This window comes from Osmerus eperlanus, chromosome 4 (assembly GCF_963692335.1).
Source record: "Osmerus eperlanus chromosome 4, fOsmEpe2.1, whole genome shotgun sequence".
In the NCBI taxonomy this organism is placed as follows: domain Eukaryota; kingdom Metazoa; phylum Chordata; class Actinopteri; order Osmeriformes; family Osmeridae; genus Osmerus; species Osmerus eperlanus.
In genome coordinates, this window is record NC_085021.1 from 8,997,359 (window position 1) to 9,020,646 (window position 23,288).

The 23,288-nt window shown below is 49.8% G+C and overlaps 2 protein-coding genes across 2 annotated transcripts; both read right to left on the bottom strand.

The window, feature by feature from the left end:
• Nucleotides 1-46: 46 nt before the first annotated feature.
• Nucleotides 47-9,033, bottom strand: LOC134018222 (V-set and transmembrane domain-containing protein 2-like protein). Its single transcript, XM_062458103.1, has 4 exons — nucleotides 8,731-9,033; nucleotides 2,219-2,388; nucleotides 2,070-2,114; nucleotides 47-1,262 (listed from the first exon to the last, which is right to left on the bottom strand). Exons 1-4 carry the CDS (start codon nucleotides 8,846-8,848, stop codon nucleotides 867-869), a joined length of 729 nt encoding a protein of 242 aa, XP_062314087.1. The 5' UTR covers nucleotides 8,849-9,033; the 3' UTR covers nucleotides 47-866.
• A 1,601-nt stretch (nucleotides 9,034-10,634) lies between these two features.
• ctnnbl1 (catenin, beta like 1) lies at nucleotides 10,635-20,118 on the bottom strand. The gene is made up of 16 exons (XM_062458672.1): nucleotides 19,929-20,118; nucleotides 19,232-19,438; nucleotides 18,758-18,864; nucleotides 18,164-18,307; nucleotides 17,862-17,955; nucleotides 17,056-17,149; nucleotides 16,334-16,425; nucleotides 16,168-16,240; nucleotides 15,435-15,493; nucleotides 15,101-15,249; nucleotides 13,725-13,906; nucleotides 13,119-13,216; nucleotides 12,822-12,902; nucleotides 11,334-11,471; nucleotides 11,136-11,208; nucleotides 10,635-10,826 (listed from the first exon to the last, which is right to left on the bottom strand). The coding sequence occupies exons 1-16, from the start codon at nucleotides 19,956-19,958 to the stop codon at nucleotides 10,738-10,740; spliced, it is 1,710 nt and encodes a 569-aa protein (XP_062314656.1). The 5' UTR covers nucleotides 19,959-20,118; the 3' UTR covers nucleotides 10,635-10,737.
• Between the last annotated feature and the right edge of the window lie 3,170 nt (nucleotides 20,119-23,288).

A 23,288-nucleotide genomic window follows, 5' to 3' on the forward strand; every position in this document is an offset into this window, starting at 1 on the left:
ATCAAGAACCATGGCCCTGTCTCCTACAAATGGCACAGTCTTTCATTATACAATTTATTAGATTTGATAAAGGCGTACACATGGGGTCAAACACTGTAGAAGAAATGTCCTGACATTATGACAATGATACAAAACATCAAAGCAAATTTTAGAAGAGATATAGTCCCGTCTCTCATCCTGAATGGGCAGGGCGACTTAGAAGCTATTGGACCAATGAAACTAGAATGGAAACTCACGAGAAACACCCACATTACTCCGAGCGGCTGCTTTGACAGTCTGGGGGATGCAGTACGTCTGTATTTAGCAACATGGGCGAGTCCAGTGGAAAGCAGTTAGGACAACACAAAATGAGTGTATCATCGTTCCCTAGCATTCTCATCTCACAAGGAGGACTGCCTAAAGGACCCTCTCCCTCCAGGGGCTGGGAAGAGGGGATTACCAGCTTTATGGCACCAACGCTTCTCAGAGCACTGCCCACGCGGCGCGACCAGGGAACACAGATGGACAGCGGTGCTGCGTGAGGGTTGTGAACAGCCAAGCAGCAGACAGACCAAAGCGGTCAAATTCAGAAGTCAGAACTACGAGTTCAAAGAAGGGGTCTCCTACCAACCCTAAATGGATCAACCTACTTAACATGCACTTGTTACATTTGTATACAATAATATATACAGTGTGGATAACCTAGAAGAGAGAGAGAGGAAGGGGGTTACTCTGAGAATGGGAGCACAAGGCTGGTGACAAGCCAGGGGGGGGAAACAGATGTTCAGAAGTGGAGGGGTTTGTTGTTTTGTTGTGTTGGCTACAGCGTAGAGACACAGGGCTGGGCATGAGCCAGACAGAGGCTAGACTAGGCCAAAGAGAGGCCTCTATGGCACACAGCTGTCTATGCAGTCACTTGGGCTGTGGCTCTCCCCAGACCTCTTCCTCGCCTCCTTGCCTGCCTGGATGGAGCTGTGCTGGGCTGCTGCTGCTGCTGGAAGCCCCTGCTCCTGGAGGTGGGTGTGGTGGTGGGGGTGGTGACCACCAGAGCTGATGGCTGACTTGGTGCTATCCTGCTGAGGGTTGAGGCTGGCACCATGGTAGCCCACCTCCTGGTCCTGGTGTCTCTCTGGGAGGACCTGTAGGTAGGCCCGGGCACGGTGGTGGCGGGCTGTGGTGTCGCTGAGATCGATGACACGACACTCGTACGTGCCCTCATCTGACGGCTTCACACTGGAGAGGCGGAGCTTGTGGGAGATGTTGCTGCCAGCCACTTTGACCACCTTCAACAGAGGGGCAACAGTTTACTGGTCGTGATCCAAGAGGTCTGTGATGAAGGGCTGATTTCCAGAAAACAGATCAAATATCTCTTAGAATATTTGTCTGGCCTTTGTCACACACCCACACAGAAACAGGGAGGCAACACACAAAGAGATAGGCAACACTCACACACAAACACTCTCACACACACACAGATAGGCAACACACACTCACACACACACACATACAGGAACAGGGAGGCAACATACACACTCACATACACACACACACACAAAGGAACAGTAACCTGGCCCTATGAGACCCCCCCCCCCCCCCCCTCTCTTCTGGGATGTTATTTGCACGGACGCAGCAGCTGGTGATAAATATAACACCTCCTCATCTCTCCGCTCCCAGGTAGCAGGCCTGCCTGTGTCTGGGTGTCTCCTGAGGCTAATCAGGCAGGAGCACAGCATCACACTCAGAAAACACACCAGCTGCAGTCCCACACAGTCTGAACAAACCAGAGTTATACAGACACTAAAGATCACAGGCTCATACAGGCTCATACAGGCTCATAGCCTCTGTAGATTCAGACACAGCAGCCAGTAGGCAGGGCTGAGATCATGATAAACTATTATCACTAGGTGATAATAGTTTAGACATATCCAATACAATAGACATATCCAATACAATAGACATATTTAAACTTGATAAATGTATAGTCTTCTACTTCTATTTAATTCCAATTTACTGCTCTTCAGAGGTGAGAAATAAACAATAAGGACAATAACAAAGATAAACAGCATAGAAAGACAATGCAAGACACTCACACTGATTTTAGTGGCATCTTTAGGCTTGTAATCCTGGGGCACAACCTGTAAAAGATTGAGATAAACAATGCTGTAATAAAACAAAAAGCATTTTCTCCATTAGTTCACATTATCTACAGTTTTCTCAAAGGTAATTTGAATCTTCCCACCTGATTGGTTTCCCAAGGCTGCTTGTCTGACCAATCCTTCTGGTTCCTGATGTACCACCACTGAATCTCCAGCGAATAGGAAGGTGTCCCCGCCCCCCGGAAGGAGCAGGCCATCTCCACATCCTGCCCCCGCTGGACGCTCAGGTCCTGGGGCACCTCTGTGAACATCGCTGGAGGGGACAGGGGAGAAGGAACGTGTACATTTTACATTTACATTTAGTCATTTAGCAGACGCTCTTATCCAGATCGACTTACAGTAAGTACAGGGACATTCTCCCCGAGGCAAGTAGGGTGAAGTGCCTTGCCCAAGGACACAACGTCATTTGGCACGGTCGGGGATCGAACCAACAACCTTCTGATTAATAGCCCGACTCCCTAACCGCTCAGCCATCTGATGCCCCATTTTAAATTAGGCCTCGTATTTACAGTACTTAAGTTATCTTACAATACTTGTTTTATCTCTCTTCATATTTTTACTTACTATGTTTATGGTTATGCACCAACTTACCAAAGCAAAACTCCTTGTACTTGTGACATTATGTCACACATTACTTGTGACCTTGTACTTACAAGCAGATAAAGGGGACCCCGGTTCTGATTCTGATTAACACCACCCCTAAACATGTCCACTACCCAGGAAGAGAACAGCAGGCTTCCTATAGTTACGTATATCAGCATGTCAGCCATGTTGTGTCGGTTTGGTCCTGGATCTCTCAGAAGGGAGGGTAGAGACAGATGATCTCTATGCATGCACATCCACAATATCAGAATACCCTTCTCCACCCTCCCCTTCCTCTCCTCTCCTTTCTAATCATCTTCTTGCAGCCACAGACAGACACTCTTGAATACCAATGCCTGTCCTGTCTGAGTTGGCTGAGGGCTAGAGATGAAGCCATGGTAGATCACAATGGTCTATGGCCAGATGGAAGTCTCTATACAGTAAACGCTATTTGTCTCTGTGTATATCAGCTTATATAGCTATATATAGCTCTTGGCAACTAAACCTAGCTTGATAATAAGATAAGAGAGAGAGAGAGAGAGAGAGAGAGAGAGAGAGAGAGAGAGAGAGAGAGAGAGAGAGAGAGAGAGAGAGAGAGAGAGAGAGAGAGAGAGAGAGAGAGAGAGAGAGAGAGAGAGAGAGAGAGAGAGAGAGAGGAAGAGAGACAGAGAGGAAGAGAGAGAGAGAGAGAGAGAGAGAGAGAGAGAGAGAGAGAGAGAGAGAGACAGAGAGGAAGAGAGAGAGGGACGGAACGACAGAGGCAAAGGGAGAAGCAGCTCTCCCAATCACTCCAGGAAAAAAGGAGAAACAATCAAAGGAGTCCCACAGGTTCAAACCAGAGGGGAGTCCCCATGCCAAACTTGTTCTGCGACTGTCCCATCTCCGTCCAGCGGATCCCCTCAGCAGGGCTGCCACTCGCAGACACTCCAGCAGACCTCAGCCCCTGCTGTCCTGCTACTCTGGCTAAGTCCTTGTCTTTAAACCAAAGGTCAAACATGGTTTGCTCTGCCAGTAAACAAGGCAGGGAGATGGTCAAGGACAGGCCATCTTATTGTATGGAAACTCAATAATACAACGGCCCCTGCAAGTAAATGAGAATGCGGTCGAATACCATGACGATGAGAGGCAAGTTTGTGATTTTGGTACTAGAAGTGTTTCCAGCCAGATAGACACAGCATTTGAATGCACTGTAACAAATCCATAAAAGGACCATCAGAGACCTAGCTCTCTGACCAGTGTAACTGTGACAACAACCATCTCTTCTTTCTTATCTGTGTATTTGTGGACTGGTATTGTGCCCTGTCGGGAGCACATAAAGGGGCTGTTTTGAAGTTGGACATGACACATCCATACACTCAAACACGGATTAGAGGCACGCGCACACACACACACACACACACACACACACACACACACACACACACACACACACACACACACACATACACTGGAGGAAGGAGGTAAGGAGAGAGAGAAGGAAGAGATATTTTGTGTAAGATAACTTATATCAGATATAAGTTAAGATAAGATATATGACACAAGAGATAGGGAGGTGGAGAGGAACTGGAGGAAAGAAAGAAAGAGAGATGGTGTTGGAGGAAGGTTAGGAGGTGGTCAGCAGGATAGGAGATACAGAAAAAACGTGGCTTTCATTTATTTATAACATGGGAGCTTCCCTTAAGCCTCCCAGCTTCCCTCTCCTTCTCCATGCTCTTTGGGGACTGCATTTCCTACGCAGCGCTGTGCAAATATATCATTGTAACCTTTCTCTGACATTGTAAGGTGACTGAGGAGATAATATTATCCTCCTGTAAGATCCACATGGAGAGAGTTTCAGAGAGAGTGACTGAGAAAAAGAAAAATGTGAAATAGAGCTTCTCTTTCTCTTGCCTCCACTCTGCAGTCATCTTTTTGGAACCACACACACACACACACCTACACCCAGAGAGCCACACCGAGGCACACAAACTTTCTTTGTCCTGCACCAGCGGGACAGCATTCATTTAAAATTGTTGTTCATTGGCGTTAGCCTACTAATGCATAGAGCCTTCTGGATGCCAACTCCCTCTCTCCAGCCTGAGCCAGCCCCACGCCAACAACACAGTCCTAACCCAACCCCAACCCTCGTTCCAAACCGTAAAAGCTTTTTTTCAGCTTTGGCCCGGCCGAGACATCGGCTCACTGACAGCACTGAAGCACACTTCCACCTGAATTATGCCTCCTCTGCTCCTTCTCTCCTCCAGCGTTCCCGAACCAGGTCTCCTGGGGCCTCCTGACACGGACAATAAGGAATAAACTAGGCCTCTGTAGAGAACATGAAGTCAAGCGGGTTTAACAAGATAGCCCTCTTCTTCTCTTTCTCTCCCTCCGTCCATCGTGACGGTGATAAATGGTGCACCTCATCAGCCATGAAGGTAAGCAGACAGGAGAGCCGGCCGATAATGGAGAGAGACAGAGAGACCGAAAGAGGGAAAGAGAGAGAGAGAGAGAGGAAGACAGAGAAGGAATAAGAAAGGGAGAGAGGAACACAGAGATGCACAGAGAATGAGAATAAGAGAGAGAGAGGAACAGACAGAAAGAGACAAGAGTGATGAGAGACGAGAATGAAGAGACAGAGAAGGGGTGACTGATTGGAAAAAAACGAGACATTAGAATCCATGAGAAGGAAAGGAAGCTCGACAGAGTGACACAAACTCTGACACACCGTGTTAACTAGAATAACAGCCGTGAAAGAGTCGGATTTCATAATTGTACGCCATCGCAGATATGGAGATTCAACAAGTTCAACAAGTCCGAAACAGACTGTGTTGTCTCATTCTCTCTCTCTCTCCCTCTCTTTCTCACTTCTCTCATCCCTTTTTCTCAGTTTCAGGCTGCGAATCAGAAGTACCAGTCTCAATATGACGTACTTCATAACATCAATTGCAGCTCCAGGTTTGTGAAGACAGTTTTGACACAGTCAGAGTTGTCTTGTTCACCTCGCCCTGTGCCTTGACAGGCTTGGCCGGCCAATAGGGTGGCAGACGGAATGTGACGCCACACATAAGCCCGCCCTCTTTTCCACAACCATACAAGGCTCCGTCATGTCGATAGCAGGACCCATGTGACAGGTACAACCGTGAACTTTCCCTCCGACACCCCCTGACTGGACAAACGGACAGTGCCGCTCCTCTGGAAGGACAGCCAGCATGTGTCACCCCATCAGAGTTCAGCCAGGGAGCCGGTGAGAGAGAGAAAGACTGCAGCGCTAATGAAGAGAGGTGACGGCTCCTCTGCTGGGCGGGAGGCGGTGTGTTCCCTCAGCCCATGTGACGCCACAGTGAATGTCACGTAGCGTCCCTCAGCACTACCAAGGGGCACCACTACCCAAACTGTACTCGTACTTTCCCCTAGGCCCGGGGAAATATCACACCAGCCCTCCGTAATCAACACGCGCACGCACACTGTATTTGGAGAAGCTACCGATAAGACTCTCTGCTTCTTCCACCCTGTGTTGGCCAGCAGACCGGTCCTGCCTAGTCGCCCAGGACAGGAAACAGGGCAACGTGAGCGGTAGTGCGTCTCACAGAAGATAAGTGCCACATCTTCTTTCTCTCTCTCCTCTCCCTGGCTCACTCCCACTCGTTCTCCCATCTTGCTTCTCCATTAGAGGGATATCAGAGGGAACACATGACATGTATAAATGCATAAATAAATATATAAACTGTTCAGATGGATCACCAGTCTAAAGGGACTTCTCAGGGCGCTCCACCAAACTGCTTCCTGTCTGACCGACTGGTTGGCTGGCTGAGGGACTGTTTGTTGGCGTGAAGTGGAGAAACATGAAAGGGAGAGGCAGGGTTTGGATGTGTTCTGTAACTCAGATGCTCCTGTGAACTAAAGCTCTCCGAGGAGCTAAAGGGAGAAAATGAGAAACAGCCACTCTGACTGCAAGCTGACCCTTTAGCTGGTAATGGCCTGCTTTTGAAGTCAGTGTTTAGGAGATTGTTAGAAAGAGAGAGCGAGAGCGCGAGAGTGAGGGAGAGAGCGAGGGAGAGACAGGGGAATAGAGAGAAAGAGGGAGAAAGAGAGATGAGGGAGACACTCTTGACAAAGGCAGGAGAGAAGAAGAGGAAGCAGTGAAGGAGAGCTTGCTTCAAGATAACAGTATGTTGCTAATCTACCAAGAAGTACATGCCACAGCTGGTTAGTCCAGTCTAAGAGCCAATATCATGACCAGGTGCAGCAGAGCCCTCACAGTGCAGAGTACCCTGCAGCATCAGGTTCAAGCCCCAGACCAGAGATATCTGTCTCCCTGCCTCCCTGCCTCTGAGGCACACAGCTAAGCCTTCCAGGGTCCTTATCAAACACTGAGCTCCAGCAAGCTTCCCAGCTGCCAACCTCTTTCTCATTCCCCTAACCCCCCCCCTTCCCCCTCCCTCCCTCCCCCCTAACCCTAACCCCTCGCCGCCCCCCTCCCTCCCTCCCTACCCCCCCCACCGCGCCCTCCCTAACCCCAACCCCCCCTCCCTTCTCTCTCTCTGTCCCTCTCGCTCCCTCTCTCTCCCTCTCTCTCCCTCTCTCTCCCACTCTCTCCCTCTCTCTCCCTCTCTCTCCCACTCTCTCCCACTCTCTCCCTCTCAGCGTGAGCCTGAGCTTAATGAATAGTCAACACAAACTGCTGAGGTTGGAACAGGATACAGAGCTGCAGGGAGTAGGGAAAGGACAAGGAGACAACAAGACTCGGGCAGGAAGAAAGGCTAGTGGACGGACGGTCAGGAGGACAGACGGACACAAAGGTGACCCACATAGGTTCAGTTCAGTTATTTTATGGAGGGGAGAAACAAGGTGTGTTCAGTCCAGAGGGTTTAAACAACACAGCTCTCTGTTTCCGTTCCTCCGTGGAGTACGGGCTCCTCAGCTCTTAAGTGATTCATTAATTCCATTGATTAGCTCGCTAATCCTCCCGTCTTAAATGAGATGTTAATTGAAGAGTACCCATCTAATGAGCAGCTGCTCCAGACGGCCGCGTTTAGAAACTCTGTCGTGAAGAACAAACTGTTTTCCTTTCATTATCTCCTCATCTCCTGTCCGCCTCGCCCGTGCAACTGGGAGCTACCTGCCACTGGGGACAACTGACCCAACCCACCGTTCAGCTGCCTGCCTGGAAGAGGCACAGACACAAGCAAATAGCTGTACTCTGAAAGGGCTGTGTTATGGTTGCCTGAAGGTTAGATTACAGATATGAACTGGGAGACAGTTTTGACTGGTATGCATGTATGGCTTTATCCTCGGTGGGTGATGGAGAGCGTGGGTCTGACCGTGGAGCAGGGGGTCTGATGTCAGGTGAGCTAGCAGTGAACTGCCCCCGGGGCTAGAGCGCTCATGCCTCACAGGCAGCTGGTTGCCCCCGTGGCACCCCACCTGCTGCCCCTCTGTCCATCAGGCCACGCTCTGCATGCCGGTCAGCAGGGGCCAGAAGCCCCCCCCAGGCAGGGAGGCACGACGCAGGCTGCACATGGGTCTTCATGATGCAACTGGATGTAAAGTGGAGGAGTGTTCAGCGTGGGGTCACAGCACAACTCACCCAAAGTGGATCACAGACCCGATCAGAGAGGCAGATGCTGTGGCTTAAAGGGACAATGCAAAATATATATACTAATAAAATACGTGATACAAATAATAAAACAATTCTGATCACATATCATTTCATTGTGATCGTTTAACTTGACATTCAAGCTCATCTTTCAAAATAATCGTTCTCGCAAATGAACGTGGAAACAAAGTTATCATGAAGTGGTTGACTAAGACGTTGCTGCTCCCTTCGAAGAACACATGCTCCAAGTGTTTTAATCATGTGATAAAATGTCAATACAACACATCAGACAACCCGAAGTCAACCAACAATAGATCACCTCCACCCTGATCAAGCTATCTTTTGGGGGGGGGGCGCTCTTCAGAATCTATGATGCCTGCCAATATATTGACATGTTTAATGCTGAAGCGAAAAACAAAGAAAAGGCTGCATACGTACCGTTCCCGGTGAGGTGGTTTTCTACCTCTGTGTGTCCATTGGGTCTGGACGTGGCGCTGAGTTGAATATAGAGTCCCATATAATGTAAAGTCCCGACTATCATCCCAAACGCTCCCATCTTCTCTGGTTGAGGTCCCCGTCTTTTTTCCCCCCTCCCCTCTCTTACATTAGGTGTTGTAGGTAAACACAGATGGAGTCACGGTAAGGTGTCTAAATGAAGACCCTGGTGGAAAGTCGCTCTGATGCTGCTGCTCTGTTCCGAACCTCGCCTTGGTGGGGCTGATTTAGCTCTGGATGCGGCGGACGGAGATCTTTCTACCAGCGCAGAGAAGAGGAGTGCCTAGGCTCGCTATGGGGAATATCAATTAGGCGGAACGATATGAGCTTGTGATTTATTCATTAAACTTTCACAAGGCAGTGCGTCTGAAAGCTATAAATACCTATCTGATAAAACTGTCTCCCTCCAAACCCATAACAGCACTAGGCTATAGCACGTCAGATCACAAGTTGATATTGTGTATAAGATCAGATCAAGTGACCACAAAATATCAAACGATTAGTTGATCACAAATCAACAGGTGAACGTTTAGTTACTATTAATTATTTATTTACTTATTTAACGTTCAGCGTAATAGCTCTGTGGCTGCATGCCAGAGATTAAGCCTTGATAGGCCTGGAGACTACACCTCGCAAAACGGATAACAAAGCTACGCCATTAGTCCCATGAGTTTAGAGAGTGTGACAGTTATTGGAGGAGTTTATTCAGCGTAAAATGCGGCCCTAATGGTGGTCACGTCAACCCAACCCGGTATAACAGGGATGTCTGGTAATGAAATTAGACATGAACCGCGGATCCGTTTCAGCACCACGGACAGCGCCAGTCAGGCACAAACCTCAGGCCCAGGGCGTGTAGTTCAGGATATTTTTCTTTCTTCTTAACCGATTACTCATCAGGAACTTAGTTGATCACACATATTGATTCGTTATTGGTTAGGCATAGCCCCTGATAAGGTTTAGGTTAACCTTAGGCTAAAACAGGCACCGACCACTGTAGCCCATCCATGGACCACCTCGGCGATGACTGTGAGAGTTTTGCAACAGCACACTAACCCATACAGCCTTTTAATCCCCCCAGTCATTAAGTATCTGTTTATTAAGTAGGGAGCAACAGAAACCAAACCCTAACAATAAAGCTGCCCTTTCGTTTCCCGTGAAACACAATACACAGGAAATGTGTGACTATCACTTTGTGAGGATCCGGGAAAAAATAGCCCACTGCAGCAGTGTTCTATTCAATCATTGGAAAAATACCATTATTCTACCTCTACTCAGCTGTGAAATTGCTGTACCGCTGTTAACACGAGGTGCCATAATCACAGCTCAGAGACACACAGGGCACAAGCTCCTGCCAATACCAAACGCAAATGACGGTACTGTAGTTATGAGCGATTTGAGCTGGCTGCTCGCACAGCAGATGTTGCCCCGTCGCTGCACATGCTCCTTGCTGCCAGGACACCACGGCAACAGAAGAGAGGATGAGTGATTGGCATGGCGGGATGGTTCCCACGTGCCTTCCACACGCATCATCACTATGGTGATGATGTCCTTGAGGGAAGGAAGCGGGGCCCCCTGCTGAAGCGAGCACCTCATTTACAAGTCTGACAACCAAGCACCACTCCTACCAGACTGACACACACACACACACAACAAGCCCGAGAAAATGCACAAGATTTCTTTCAGGGATCCCGTTACCAGGGAAATGGCAAAGTGAGAGGCCTTGGAGATCAATGGTCGGTGGCGTCTGCAGAGCTAGAGAGCAGACCCCTTCTGACACAATAGGACGTGATGTCAGCAACTGCACCAGGGGGCCGTGGCGGCAGAAACAAAGATAACACGACAAGATGTCTTGGGGGACATTTTATTAACAAAAAGCAAATTAGAAAATACGCTTTACATAAAAATAAATCAGCGAACAGAGCCTGACAGAGGATGGGTAGAAGATTAGGATTAGAAGATTTCCAGGAGGTCCATGATCCTCTTTTGCTCGATCTCCTTGAACTCCTCACTCTTCCCATCTCCGATGCTCTCTGCGTACTCTGAGGAGAGGGACACACACACTGGAGGTGAGCTCCTCTACACACACACACTGGAGGTGAGCTCCTCTACACACACACACACACACACACACACACACACAGGAGGTGAGCTCCTCTACACACACATTGTATCTATAAACTGGTTCCTGAGTCCTGTATGTTTTTTTTATTCCAAGCCTACTCCACACCCAATTGTAATCCCTGTAAACTGGCTGACAAGCTGAGTTATGTAGGTTCAATCAGGATCTCCAGGAGCAGGGGTGGACAGGCCTGGTCTACAGAGTGGCTGTTGTGTCTCTGAGCCCTCACCTCTCATAATGTGACGCACCACCTTGACTGACCCTCCTCGCAGGTTCAGGATCTGGTGAACCCTCTGCTGCAGCTGCGCACACACACGCACACGCACACACACACAAACACAAAAGTAGTTCAAATGGACAACAATGGATGAAAATCACTGTGGTTGTGCCTGGTTCGAGTGTGTGACTGGTTTCTGTGTGTGTGTACCTGGGCTATGCCTGAGTTGCTGATCTCCACCATGATGTAGCAGAGCAGCTGCAGGACGAAGAGGCCAGCGTCCAGACGCCGCAGGTAGAACTCATCCTCCATCTCATCGTCCAGAATCTCCCCGCGGCGCACCATGTCCTACACACACACACGCACGCACGCGCACACACAAAGTGAGTGTTTTTTCCTCGTGGTCTGTGAGTCCCTGCTCTTCATTGATCAGCAGCTTAATCAATACACTGAAGTCTTCAGTGGCTCTGGTGTCTCTGCCAGCACAGTTATCCATCTTGACTAACCTGTCTGTCTCCACCCCAGGCTTGGCCACACAAGCACAGCCCTCATTAATCCCCATTACTATGCAGACAGCGGGAGGCAGGGCAGGGGGAGCGTGGGTTTCCAGTGTGTAGCAGGCTACGCTAATGACCAGTCTTAAGTGAGGCTGAGCTAAGGAGTTCAGATAAAGCAAACAGTCGCAATAATGAAGAGATCCAGACAGGTGAGCACACACACACCACTTCCGTACATCTCCCCGTCCAGCACCTTATTATGATGATCACAAGCAGCTACGCTGCATTTGAGCTGGGGGAGGGTGGGGTGGGATCGGGGGGGTGGGGGGGGTAAAAAGAACAGTGGACTAGGTGGAATGGTCAAGGCTTTCTCGCCCTGATCCCTTGCCAGCTCCCCTCAATCCCTCAGCACACAGCCTGAGCCCTCTGCACACACAGACCTAACTAATGGATGTCAGGGCAGCGAACAGACCCAGCTGATGGCTGTCAGAGCAAGGCTCTGCTCCCTAATAAGGGGAGGGAGACACGGGAAGGGAGGCAGCACACAAACCGGATACAGCCCCCGCTGTCCTGACACAGCAACCACAGCTAACAATGACTGACTGGCTGGATGGCTGACTAGGCTGACTGGATGACTGGTCTAACTGGAGCCTGCAGAAGTCATTAACAGGTGTGTCTGTCTGTCTTCTGAAAGCAGCCCTCACTCTGGACCGGAGATTAGACATCGAGCAGGGAAGGTGTGTGTGTGGGGGGGGGGGAGTGAGGAAGGAGGGAGAGAGAGGTGGGAGGAGGAGGGAGAGGAAGGAGGAAGAGGAAGAAGGAGGAAAAGAGAAAGAAGGAGGGAGAGGGGAAGGAGAGGAAAAAAAGGAAGAGAGGGGTGAAAGTGCAAAGCTGTGTGTCAAGCTTTCAAATTCCTCTCCGCGGTAACACCCCAATGAGATTCAGAAGAATTAATCTCTCATCGGATATGAATCTCCGCCACTATCTCCATCTCTTCACCCCCCCCCCCCCCTTCCCTCCCTCCCTCCCTCCCTCCCCTTCAGACTCCATTACCCAGCCCTGCCTGCTCCTGCTGGAGCGAAGACGCCGCGGCTCTTATCTTTGTCCCTCCATCTGTCTAGGCTGGCACAGCAGACAGCCCTCCACACACACACACACACACACACAGGTTGGAGGCTGGGTCGAGGGTGCTTGGCCTTACGTGTTTCTCTCCTTCGATCCTCTTGTCAGCCTGCTGGACGGCCTCCAGGTACTTAAAATGCAGCTCCATCAGCCTATCAACCTGGGGGAGGGGGAACATCACATACATGAAGGCAAAGCGACGGGAATATCAAACGGCCAGGAAAATGGGATTCATTGTGTGTGTGTTTGTTCTCTATGTGAAGCCATTCTATGTGTCCGGCATTACAAGGCACAGCAAGGTTCGTTTCTGTTCAGTGTATTCAGCTGACCACAGAAACCACAAACACGTAACGCGCGCACACACACACACGCACACCTTCTCGCAGTCGTTCTCGGTGAACTTGCTGTGCATTCTCCCCCTCTGCTGAGACTTGAGGTTCCTTAGCATGGAGGCGATGACGGAACACACATGTTCTGCAAGTAAAAGAACAGCCATGATCACACTGCATCACTGGGCCGTATCTACAGCAGGACAGGACTAGATGTGAACACCACGGGGAGGCCTGATTAGCTACAGGTCAATAATCCCACGCAACGGTGCTTGGAAGTTGCTAAGCAACAAGCAACAAGAATCAATTGTATTTTGATTTTCAATGTCTTATTTACCAGTAAAAGTCAGGTAGAGAGCAAAAGAGCAGGGAGGAATAGAAAGGAAAGGCACTGAGAGAGAGCAGCTTGATGATGAAGGTTTGCCTCCTAATTCCCCAGAGTCTCATTAAAGGCATCTGATTTCTTATTAATCTAGAGCTGCTGTGTTGTTTAACAGCTCTCTATTCAGAAAGAAGCTAGTCAGCTAGCACACAGAGTAAACACCAAGAGACCTGAGACAGAGAGAGAGACACAGAGACAGAGAGAGACAGAGAGAGACAGAGAGAGACAGAGAAAGATACAGGGAGAGGGAGAAAGAGAGAGGCATGTGTACCTTCATGTTCCTTGTCTGACAAGCCAGCCTTCCTCATCTTCTTGGGCGTCTTCATGAACAGAGGGAAGATGGTCCTGAGGCCCAGGATGTCCACAAACTTGTGGCAGTTGTCTGCTCCCTCTTGCCCCATCATAGCGTGGTCCAGAACCTTCAGGGCGCTGGTCCGAGACATTTTCTTCTCCCTGTGTGTGTGTGTGTGTTGCGGGGCAGACATACAGGTTGATTAGACAGACAAGTAGATAGAAGGATGATCAAGTCAGGAATGCAGTTTATCAGACAGAGGGGTCTATATAATCGGATTTGGTGTGTATAGTCATACAGATATGAGGTTGTTCAGACAAACAGGTAGATATGAGGATGGTCAGACAGACAGGTAGATATGATGATGGTCAGACAGACAGGTAGATATGGGGATGGTCAGACAGACAGGTAGACATGAGGTTGTTCAGACAGACAGGTAGATATGAGGTTGTTCAGACAGACAGGTAGATATGAGGTTGTTCAGACAGACAGGTGGATATGAGGATGGTCAGACAGACAGGTAAATATGAGGTTGTTCAGACAGACAGGTAGATATGAGGATGGTCAGACAGACAGGTAGATATGAGGTTGTTCAGACAGACAGGTAGATGTGAGGTTGTTCAGACAGACAGGTGGATATGAGGATGGTCAGACAGACAGGTAAATATGAGGATGATCAGACAGACAGGTAAATATGAGGTTGTTCAGACAGACAGGTAGATATGAGGCTGGTCAGACAGACAGGTAGATATGAGGTTGTTCAGACAGACAGGTAGATATGAGGATGGTCAGACAGACAGGTAGATATGAGGTTGTTCAGACAGACAGGTAGATATGAGGTCTACAGGTCTCAGGGAGCCCAGCTGGCGCAGACCTGCCAACTCAGAGGGTACATACAAAACAAATCACAGCCCAAGTTATGATTCTAGGGATATGATGAAAGGTCTGTCTGTCTCCCCCTCCCCTCTCCTCAGTCCTCCTCTCATCCCGTGGATGATTTAAAAGCAGGTGGATTTTGCATCACCATAATTAGATATCGATTGAGGCTGGGATGGAGTCATTCTGTCTGTCTGTCTGTCCAGGTGATTATGGGGGTCCGCGGAGGCTCTATAAAAGCGTGTAATGCCTCTTTATGAGCCTGTAGGGTCATGTTGCCGTGTGCTCTGCTGGCAGGGTACTGATGAGCTTGGCAGCCAGAGAGCACAGCCTCCACTCCACTTGGAAAGGGAAGACCGGGGCCGAGGCCGGGGCCGAGGCCGGGGCCGAGGCCGGGGCAGAGGCCGGGGTTAGGGCTGCAAGATTGGGCAGACCACACCCCTTCTCTGACTGGAGCAGGTTTGGAGAGCCTCCTTTACCTCAGCATGAGGTTCATCAGCTGGAGCCCCTCCCCCCGGAGGAAGCGCTCTCTGTTGGCTGGCAGCATCAGGCAGGAGCAGAGGGCATCAAACAGGTTCTCCATCATCTCCTGTTCTTCTGCTGTGCTGGGGTTGTGGCGCTTAAACACCTGAGCGCCGCAACACACACACACACATTATCACCATCAATGTCACGTCATTGAAAATGGGAGGAAAGAGGGAAGGAAGGGAGAGGTGTACTTCTAAACTGAAGGCAGGAGAGGAAGAAAGGAGGCAGGGAGGAGGTGGGGAGGAGGTAGGGAGGAGGTAGGGAGGGAGGAGGCAGGGATCTTACAGAGAGTTGCTGCAGCAGCACGTCTATCCCGTCCAGCTCTCCCAGCAGCTCCCTGGTGCCTGGAACCCAGAGAGACACACGTCACCCCCGCTCTACATGAGGAGGCTGTGGGGCTGTATGGCTGTGGGGCTGTGAGGCTGTGGGGCTGTGAGGCTGTGGGGCTGTGATGCTGTGAGGCTGTGGGGCTGTGGGGCTGTGAGGCTGTGGGGCTGTGAGGCTGTGGGGCTGTGAGGCTGTGATGCTGTGGGGCTGTGAGGCTGTGAGGCTGTGGGGCTGTGGGGCTGTGAGGCTGTGAGGCTGTGATGCTGTGGGGCTGTGAGGCTGTGGGGCTGTGGGGCTGTGGGGTTGTGGGGCTGTGAGGCTGTGATGCTGTGGGGCTGTGAGGCTGTGGGGCTGTGGGGCTGTGGGGCTGTGAGGCTGTGGGGCTGTGAGGCTGTGAGGCTGTGGGGCTGTGAGGCTGTGGGGCTGTGAGGCTGTGATGCTGTGGGGCTGTGAGGCTGTGAGGCTGTGAGGCTGTGGGGCTGTGGGGCTGTGAGGCTGTGGGGCTGTGAGGCTGTGAGGCTGTGAGGCTGTGATGCTGTGGGGCTGTGAGGCTGTGGGGCTGTGGGGTTGTGGGGTTGTGGGGCTGTGAGGCTGTGGGGCTGTGGGGCTGTGAGGCTGTGATGCTGTGAGGCTGTGGGGCTGTGGGGCTGTGAGGCTGTGAGGCTGTGGCAGCACTCAGTGTGGTACTCACTGTCATTGTTCTGAAGCAGGATGGCCAGGATCTCACTGCAGTACAGCTTGTTAGCATCAAAAGGCATCTTCGCCTGGACGGGGAAGGGGTATGATGAATGTCAACACTACAGATGTATTATATTGTGTGTGTGAGTGTGTGTGTGTGTGTGTGTGTGTGCGCTCACCTTGATTCTCTTCAGAAGCCACTGCATGAGTCCCTGTTGGGCAGCTTCTGTACACAGGCCAGGTCTGAACTCAGCCATGTTCTCTATGATGGCTGGAGAGGGCAAACGTCATATTACATTAGATACATTAGGTTTTACTTGACAGACTGCCTACCAGGCAGAAATCTGTAGGCATATTATGCTCCACATGAACAAAGTTTATTCTGGTGTGTGTGGGGGGAGGTAATCTTGGTCCCCTACCCCCTGTTCTTGTGTATTAGCATCATGAAGATAATGTGTCTGTCTGACATCTCTATCAGTGTCGAGGGGAGGGACAATCTCTGCACAGCACCAGGAGACAGAGAGTAAGGGAGCGAGTAGGAGAGAGAGAGAGTAGGGGAGAGAGTAGGGGAGAGAGTAGGGGAGAGAGAGACAGAGAGAGAGAGTGTAAGGGAAAGAGAGAGACAGCGAGAGTAGAGGAAAGAGAGAGAGAGAGACGGATGGAAGGCAGGAGAAACTCCAGAGAGGATTAGGGAGGAAGGGTGGAGAGAAAAGGAAAGAAGAAGAAAAAGTGCTGGAGGACAGATCAGCCTTTATCAGTGTTTCCAGCTGAGCAGACAGCCTCCTGGAGGGCCTAAGCCCCCTACAGCACACACACACGTCTTTAAGCCTGGAGAGTTCCCTCAATCCCTACCTACCTCCTCAGAATGGAGTCTGCGACACAGCTGTCTAGTTAGTCTTACCTAGTGTGTTGTAGACGCCGTCTGCCTCCTCTTTAACAGTCTCATCCAACCTCTCCATGTTCTGGACCAGCAGAGCCACCACCTGGCCCTCCAACTAGACAGAGACAGAGAGAGACAGAGAGATATAGAGAGAGAGAGACAGAGAGAGAGATATAGAGAGACAGAGAGAGAGAGATATAGAGAGACAGAGAGAGAGATATATATATATATATAGAGAGAGAGAGAGAGAGAGAGAGCAGCAGATACAGACAGAAAGGGGAAGATAAACAGACAAAAAAGGAGAAAAAAAAAAACCCTCAAACAACCTGAGGACAACAGCTGGCAGGCAGGATAAATGCAGAAACCTTTTCTTCAGGACTTGACCTATCAGTCAACAGCGACAGGAGGGGCGTGGCCTTTGTTCTCTGTGCTAAATGTCAGCAGACAGGATTGGGCAAGGCAGGTTAACAGCTAGCACATCCCCCCCCCCCCCCCCCCCCCTCGCCTGGCATGGCCTGCTGCACGCACACGCACAGACAGGCCGGCGGAGGGAAGCGAGGGAGGCGGCTCGACCTGCGGGGGCCGGGACCTTACACTGGAAACAAGGCTCCGTCCTTTACCAATAACCTTTACCAATAACCACCACTCCCCCTGAAAAGGTCGTGAACGGACCCCCGCAGACGGACACACTGTACACACCGCGTGTACGTGTGGGAGCCGGGGGGGGGGGAGGTGACACAGGCCGACGGTCCGTCCGCCGGGCAGCGGGAGGAGACGAGGTGCTACGCTAGCGGAGACAGAGCACGGGGCAGAGCAGCAGGACTCACCAGGGAGTCGATCAGCACCTCGGCGCCCTCCTCGCTCTCATGCAGCGTGTCGGTGTCGGTCAGCTCCTGCAGAAGGTCCACCACGGCTATCGCTATATGTGACACTGGCTAAGGACTGGAGCACGTTCTTACACAGTACCACCACTAGCATGGCTGTTGAAAACATGGGTTTCAGTGTGTGGGCATGATACATTATTGATACATGAATGATAGATTAATGACACATTCCTCTGAATACATGCAGGACAGGGTAACATGTCTGAAAGTGCTCGGCAGAGCTGTCTGCGGCCGGCGGTAAGAGGATATCAGTGTTTTCGTGGCTGAGGAGGCCCAGGAGCGAGTGCACGGCGTTGAGCTCCACCAGGAGGTGGTAGAGGTCCGGCATGGTGGCGATAACGTGCATCTCCTGGATGATGTCATTCAGGTCCAGCTCCGTCTCCATGAACCTGACGACAACATGGGATAGAGTGAGGGGGGCCTGTGCCTCTGTGAGAATGGAGGAGGACAAGGCAGACAGACAGGAAGGAAGGTGAGGAGGTCGGAGATGAGAAGAGGGAGTGGGGAGGAAGGAGAGTTAAAGAAGGATGGAGGTGTGAGGAATGAAAGAAGGGGGGAGGGGGGGAGAGGAGGGATGAGGTGAAAAGGGAGGGGGGAGTACAGGGGCAGAGAAGGGAGGACTAAGGGAGGAGGAGGGAGGGGTGGGGAGAGGACAGGGCAGAGGAGGGAGGGATGTAGGTAGAAGGAGGACAGAGGGAGGGGTGAGGAGAGGACAGGGCAGAGGAGGGAGGGATGTAGGTAGAGGGAGGACAGAGGGAGGAGGAGGGGGGGTGAGGAGAGGACAGGGGAGGGAGGGAGGAGGAGGGAGAACAGAGGGAGGAGAAAGAAGAGCTGCAAACCTCTCTGGGTTGTCGGGGAATTTGATCCTCAGCTCCTGGTTCTTGTAGGACCTTTTCTCAAAGGTCAGAATCATCTTCTTCACCGAACTTTCGTCCACCGGCTCGCCCTGGTCGTTAAGACAAAGCAATGAGGAGTGCCCTTTAGAAAAACATGTTCCCATGACAACACGAGAGCCTCGCGGCCGTGAGGTAGCGTGTAGATTATTTAACAGCCAGTCAGAGGTGTGGTATCCTGGATATAGAGGTCTACAGATGCAGGTCCCACTTAAGGCTGCTCTATCACTGTTAGCACCCAGGGGGATACAGTGTAGTCTCCATGAAATGACTTAAAATAACTGTGCCCCTGGCAGTAATCCCACATAATGGCCCTCGGCCATCCTTTTATAACTCTGCTTAGTTGAGGCCCCACCAGGCTTTTGCAGAATGATAGGGTTGGTAGGCTAAGGACAGGCACACACACACACACACACAAACCTCAGGTTCCTCGTCATCATCCAGTATTTTCTCCAGAAGTTTTTTCTTGTCTCCGGAGTGCTCGTCTGTGTCCGCATCATCTCCCTCCAGGTGCCGAGCAAGAGCCAGCTCCCTGGCCAGGCTCCTCTGCTGTTTACTCCGCAGGTCCTCCTCCGCTCCTCCCCCACCTCCATCCTCCTCTCGGATACGCTTTGCCCCTCGGTCAGGCTGCAGAGAACATATAGTGATGCTGAGTAACTAGACTAGAAACATATGGCTGCTGATCATCAAGTCCAGATAGCCAAAAGGTATCTTCTACTGAGATTGCGAGTGAAGTCGGACACCAGTAAAAATGATAATCGTAACTCAGATTCTAGCTTTGAGTGTGTTTCCTCACTATCCACCATAGCTGCGGAGTCTAGGCTGTATTAAGACCACAGCAAGCTTATTAGCGCGTTAGCAACACTTAACTATGTGATTAGCTAACAAGCTCTTTAAGAATGTCTCTACCTTGATCTCTATAAAAAAAATACACTGTTGATTTAAACAATGCAATACGCTAGATAGTGGTTATAGGGCGAAACGTGTTTGAAGTCTCTGTTACTAAGCAATCGAGTTAAGATAAGAGTTGTGGCAAGCTAGCAGTATACAGTAACTGCATGCATGGATGCTAGCCCAGTTAACCTAACAAAGACAATATAGCAAGCATTCAATTTACCTGGTAATTCAGTAATTCACCAACGTCCATTATGACTAAAGTATCCTATTTTAATGACACGGCAACTTAGACTTTACAGTATACTATTCCTCTTGACTACTTAAGCTCTAGTTAGTTTGGATGGCCACCAACGTCTTACCGCAAAGCAACGTGACCGTAAAGCATTTCATTGTCGTGCAACATGGAAGCTAACGACAAAGATTCTAGAGGTTCCTTACTTCCTCAAGTGTTCTTTAGGATGATTGGATCATTATGAAATATTCAACCTTGAGTGTTAACAAAGTCGGAGTTGGAATGTGCATATAACGATTTAGATAGAGCTATTGTTGTCAATACTGATGATGAGCCATTATTCAGAGTTAGAGTAGGACCTTTCACCATCCTAAACGTTAGACTAATTGTTCCATTTAATTACAAAATACTTTAATCTCTCTTAACTCCTGGCCCGACCATCCACATAATCATCAATATAGGACGAAGATGTTGAGGAAAACTATTTCAGCATAACATTCATTGAAATATAAATGGAATTGCATTGCTCACAGGCAGAAAACAGATACAGATACAAACGCAAATATGCACGGGCCTAGATGGAGTGAAAGAGAAAGTGTATATTCCCTTGGCTGTCATCTTATCTTGTTCTTATTCATCAGAAGTCTGAGCAAGGCTCAGACAAGCAGAAAAATCCTTTAAATTGTCATAATTCAAGAATTAAGAGTATTGTCTCACACACGCCTCCATCCTGTCACCACACAGCAGCCTGCAATCAGGAGAATTAAAGCAGCAACACCCCTAGGAACCGTGGTGAACTAGGCAAGCATCGTGGCAGTGACAGAGATGGAGGGACAAAGAGAGAAAGAGAGAGAGAGAGAGAGAGAGAGAAAGAGAGAGAGAGAGAGAGAGAGAGAGAGAGAGAGAGAGAGAGAGAGAGAGAGAGGGGGGGGGGGGACAGGACGTCTTAACCTCACCCTAGCCCTAAGCCTCAAGATAACACATTATTCATTAACAGTTTTACAGTTGACGATAAACTCACAATTGTGTTCTTTTAAAGGATGAAGTGGTTGTGCTATGAGGGGCACAAGTACTCAGTGAGACATTAGATGCTCCACAGACGTCGATAGAGGCGAATACAGTGTGTCTCTGCAGAAGATGGCCTGTGAACAGTGACTTTCACGCTCGGCTGCTTAGAAACAAGTCAGACTGTGAGTGAAGCCGCCTCCTCCTGCTGAAGCCACACAGCCTGATAGAGCTCTCCCCATGATAAAGTTGTCCCCCATCCCTGCAGATGTCAGGTTCCAGTCCTGCCTCCCCTCCTCGCCCCCCCCCCCCCCCCTTATCTCTCTCCTCCTCCTCCCCCCACCCCTCCAATTTGCTACAGCAAAAGAGCAAGACCTTTCCAAACCATGTGCAGCATATTCAAACAGCGTGGAAAATCAAGTCATGGAAAATGCCAGCACATGCTTCGTCTTAACCAATTTGACTAGGCTGAATGTTGCCCACTGGTGTGCCGAACATGCACGGATGGAAACACACAGTCAGATGACGCAGGATGCCGGTGTGACGCTGCAGGGTTCTATGAAGGATCGGGAAACGCAAAGCTATGAGGTGGCTGAGAATCAGTGCCATGAAATGTTTGGTTATTAGTTTGCAGGCATGTGAAGGTAGCCGGGCAGGAGATGAAGGGTCAGCAGTGGACTGATGGGTGGTGGTGGGGACTGGAGAGAGAAAGTGAAAGCGTGTGAACATGACAGGGAGAAGAAGGATAAAGACCTCACTGGGAAATGGAGAGGCATGTAAAGAGAAGCAGAAAGAAGATCGAGGAGACAGGGACGGAAGAGGGAGGTAAAGGGACAGGTTGAGCAAGGAAAGGTTGAGGAAAGCAAACGCATTTCATCTGGGTGCCGAATATGTTCACTGCAGCATGCAGTGGCTGTCTTCACACTCTGCTTTCTACCAGAGAAACAGGTGCATTGCTCAGGGCAGCAAATCTGCATGCCCCCCCCCCCCCCCCCCCCCACCCCGCGCACACACACACACACACATACACAAACATAAACACTGGCCTGAGGAATTGATGTTAACAGAAGTACATGTGCATTATCCTCAATGCACCATCAGGTGCATGGAAGACAGTGAGATACTGGGATGAGTTGATGAATCTGTTCTTTAGGGACACAGACTAGACATACATAATTTTACATGTGACATTTGTCATAACCCTGATCTCAGAAGATACATTTCTTTAAATGTCAGCCTACCAGACAAACACACACTCACATTGATAGGTACACCAACACACCACACATAGACACACAAGTGCGTGCGAATGCACGCACGCACAAACACACACATAAACACACATTGGTGTCATTAGTAAAGAAGACATATATGAGGCCAGATAGGTGTCATCTAAACCAGAACAGAAGAGATCAACCGATGCTACAGAGAGACAACGTAGATCCACACTCATTAGATCAATCATTCATTAGAATACTCATTAAGTGGATCACTCATTCAATAGATCACTCATTCAAGTCAAGTCAGTTTTATTTATAGAGCACATTTAAAAACAGCCAATGCCGACCAAAGTGCTGTACAAAATCATCAAATAGGGCAAAACAACAATAAATAAGAACAACAGACAAACAACACAATTACAGTAAGCACGAGTGACCCTAAACTGACTCAAAAGCCAAAGAATAAAAACAGGTTTTAAGACGAGACTTAAATGTCTCGGTGGTGGGGGATGACCTGATAAAAATTGGCAGTTTATTCCACAGAGTAGGGGCTACAACTGAAAAGGCTCGATCACCTTTTGTTTTCATCCGTGAGGTTAAGACGTCCCGTCCCCCCTCTCTCTCGCACACACACATACACAAACACAAACACTGGCCTCAGGAATAGATGTTAACAGAAGTACATGTGCATTATCCTCCATGCACCATCAGTGCTCATGCACACCCACATTTCCTACACCCACTATCACTGGAATGCAAGGCAACAATGTACACACTCATGCACACTTGCCAGCACGCATACCCATACACACACGCATACACAATCACACAAACACGCACGCTAACACACACACAACTCTGTTTGGTTCCCAGCCACTTTCATCCCCTCCACTCTTGCTGAGAGGTAACCTTAAGCTGGTGTGATGCTTGTAAATCACATTTTCATAATCTTCAATATTTTCAATGAATAATTCACACTTCAAAGACAACTCTGCTGATGAATCCTTGCTACCAGGGTCTCTGAGCTCCAGCTAAAGGTCTCTGAATCTATTTCTGCCTCTCAGTGAAAGGTACATACACACACTCACACACGCACACACACACACAAACCCTAGGCAACTGC

Coding starts and splice junctions, on each gene's coding strand:
- ctnnbl1 (XM_062458672.1), bottom strand. CDS start 19,958: ATGGACGTTGGTGAATTACTGAATTACCAG. Junction 17,956..18,163: donor AGCCACGAAAACACTGATAT/CCTCTTACCGCC, acceptor AGTGTCACATAT/AGCGATAGCCGTGGTGGACC. Junction 15,494..16,167: donor CCTGCTTCAGAACAATGACA/GTGAGTACCACA, acceptor TCTGGGTTCCAG/GCACCAGGGAGCTGCTGGGA.
- LOC134018222 (XM_062458103.1), bottom strand. CDS start 8,848: ATGGGAGCGTTTGGGATGATAGTCGGGACTTTACATTATATGGGACTC. Junction 2,389..8,730: donor AAACCACCTCACCGGGAACG/GTACGTATGCAG, acceptor TGTCCCCTCCAG/CGATGTTCACAGAGGTGCCC. Junction 2,115..2,218: donor AGCCTTGGGAAACCAATCAG/GTGGGAAGATTC, acceptor AATCTTTTACAG/GTTGTGCCCCAGGATTACAA.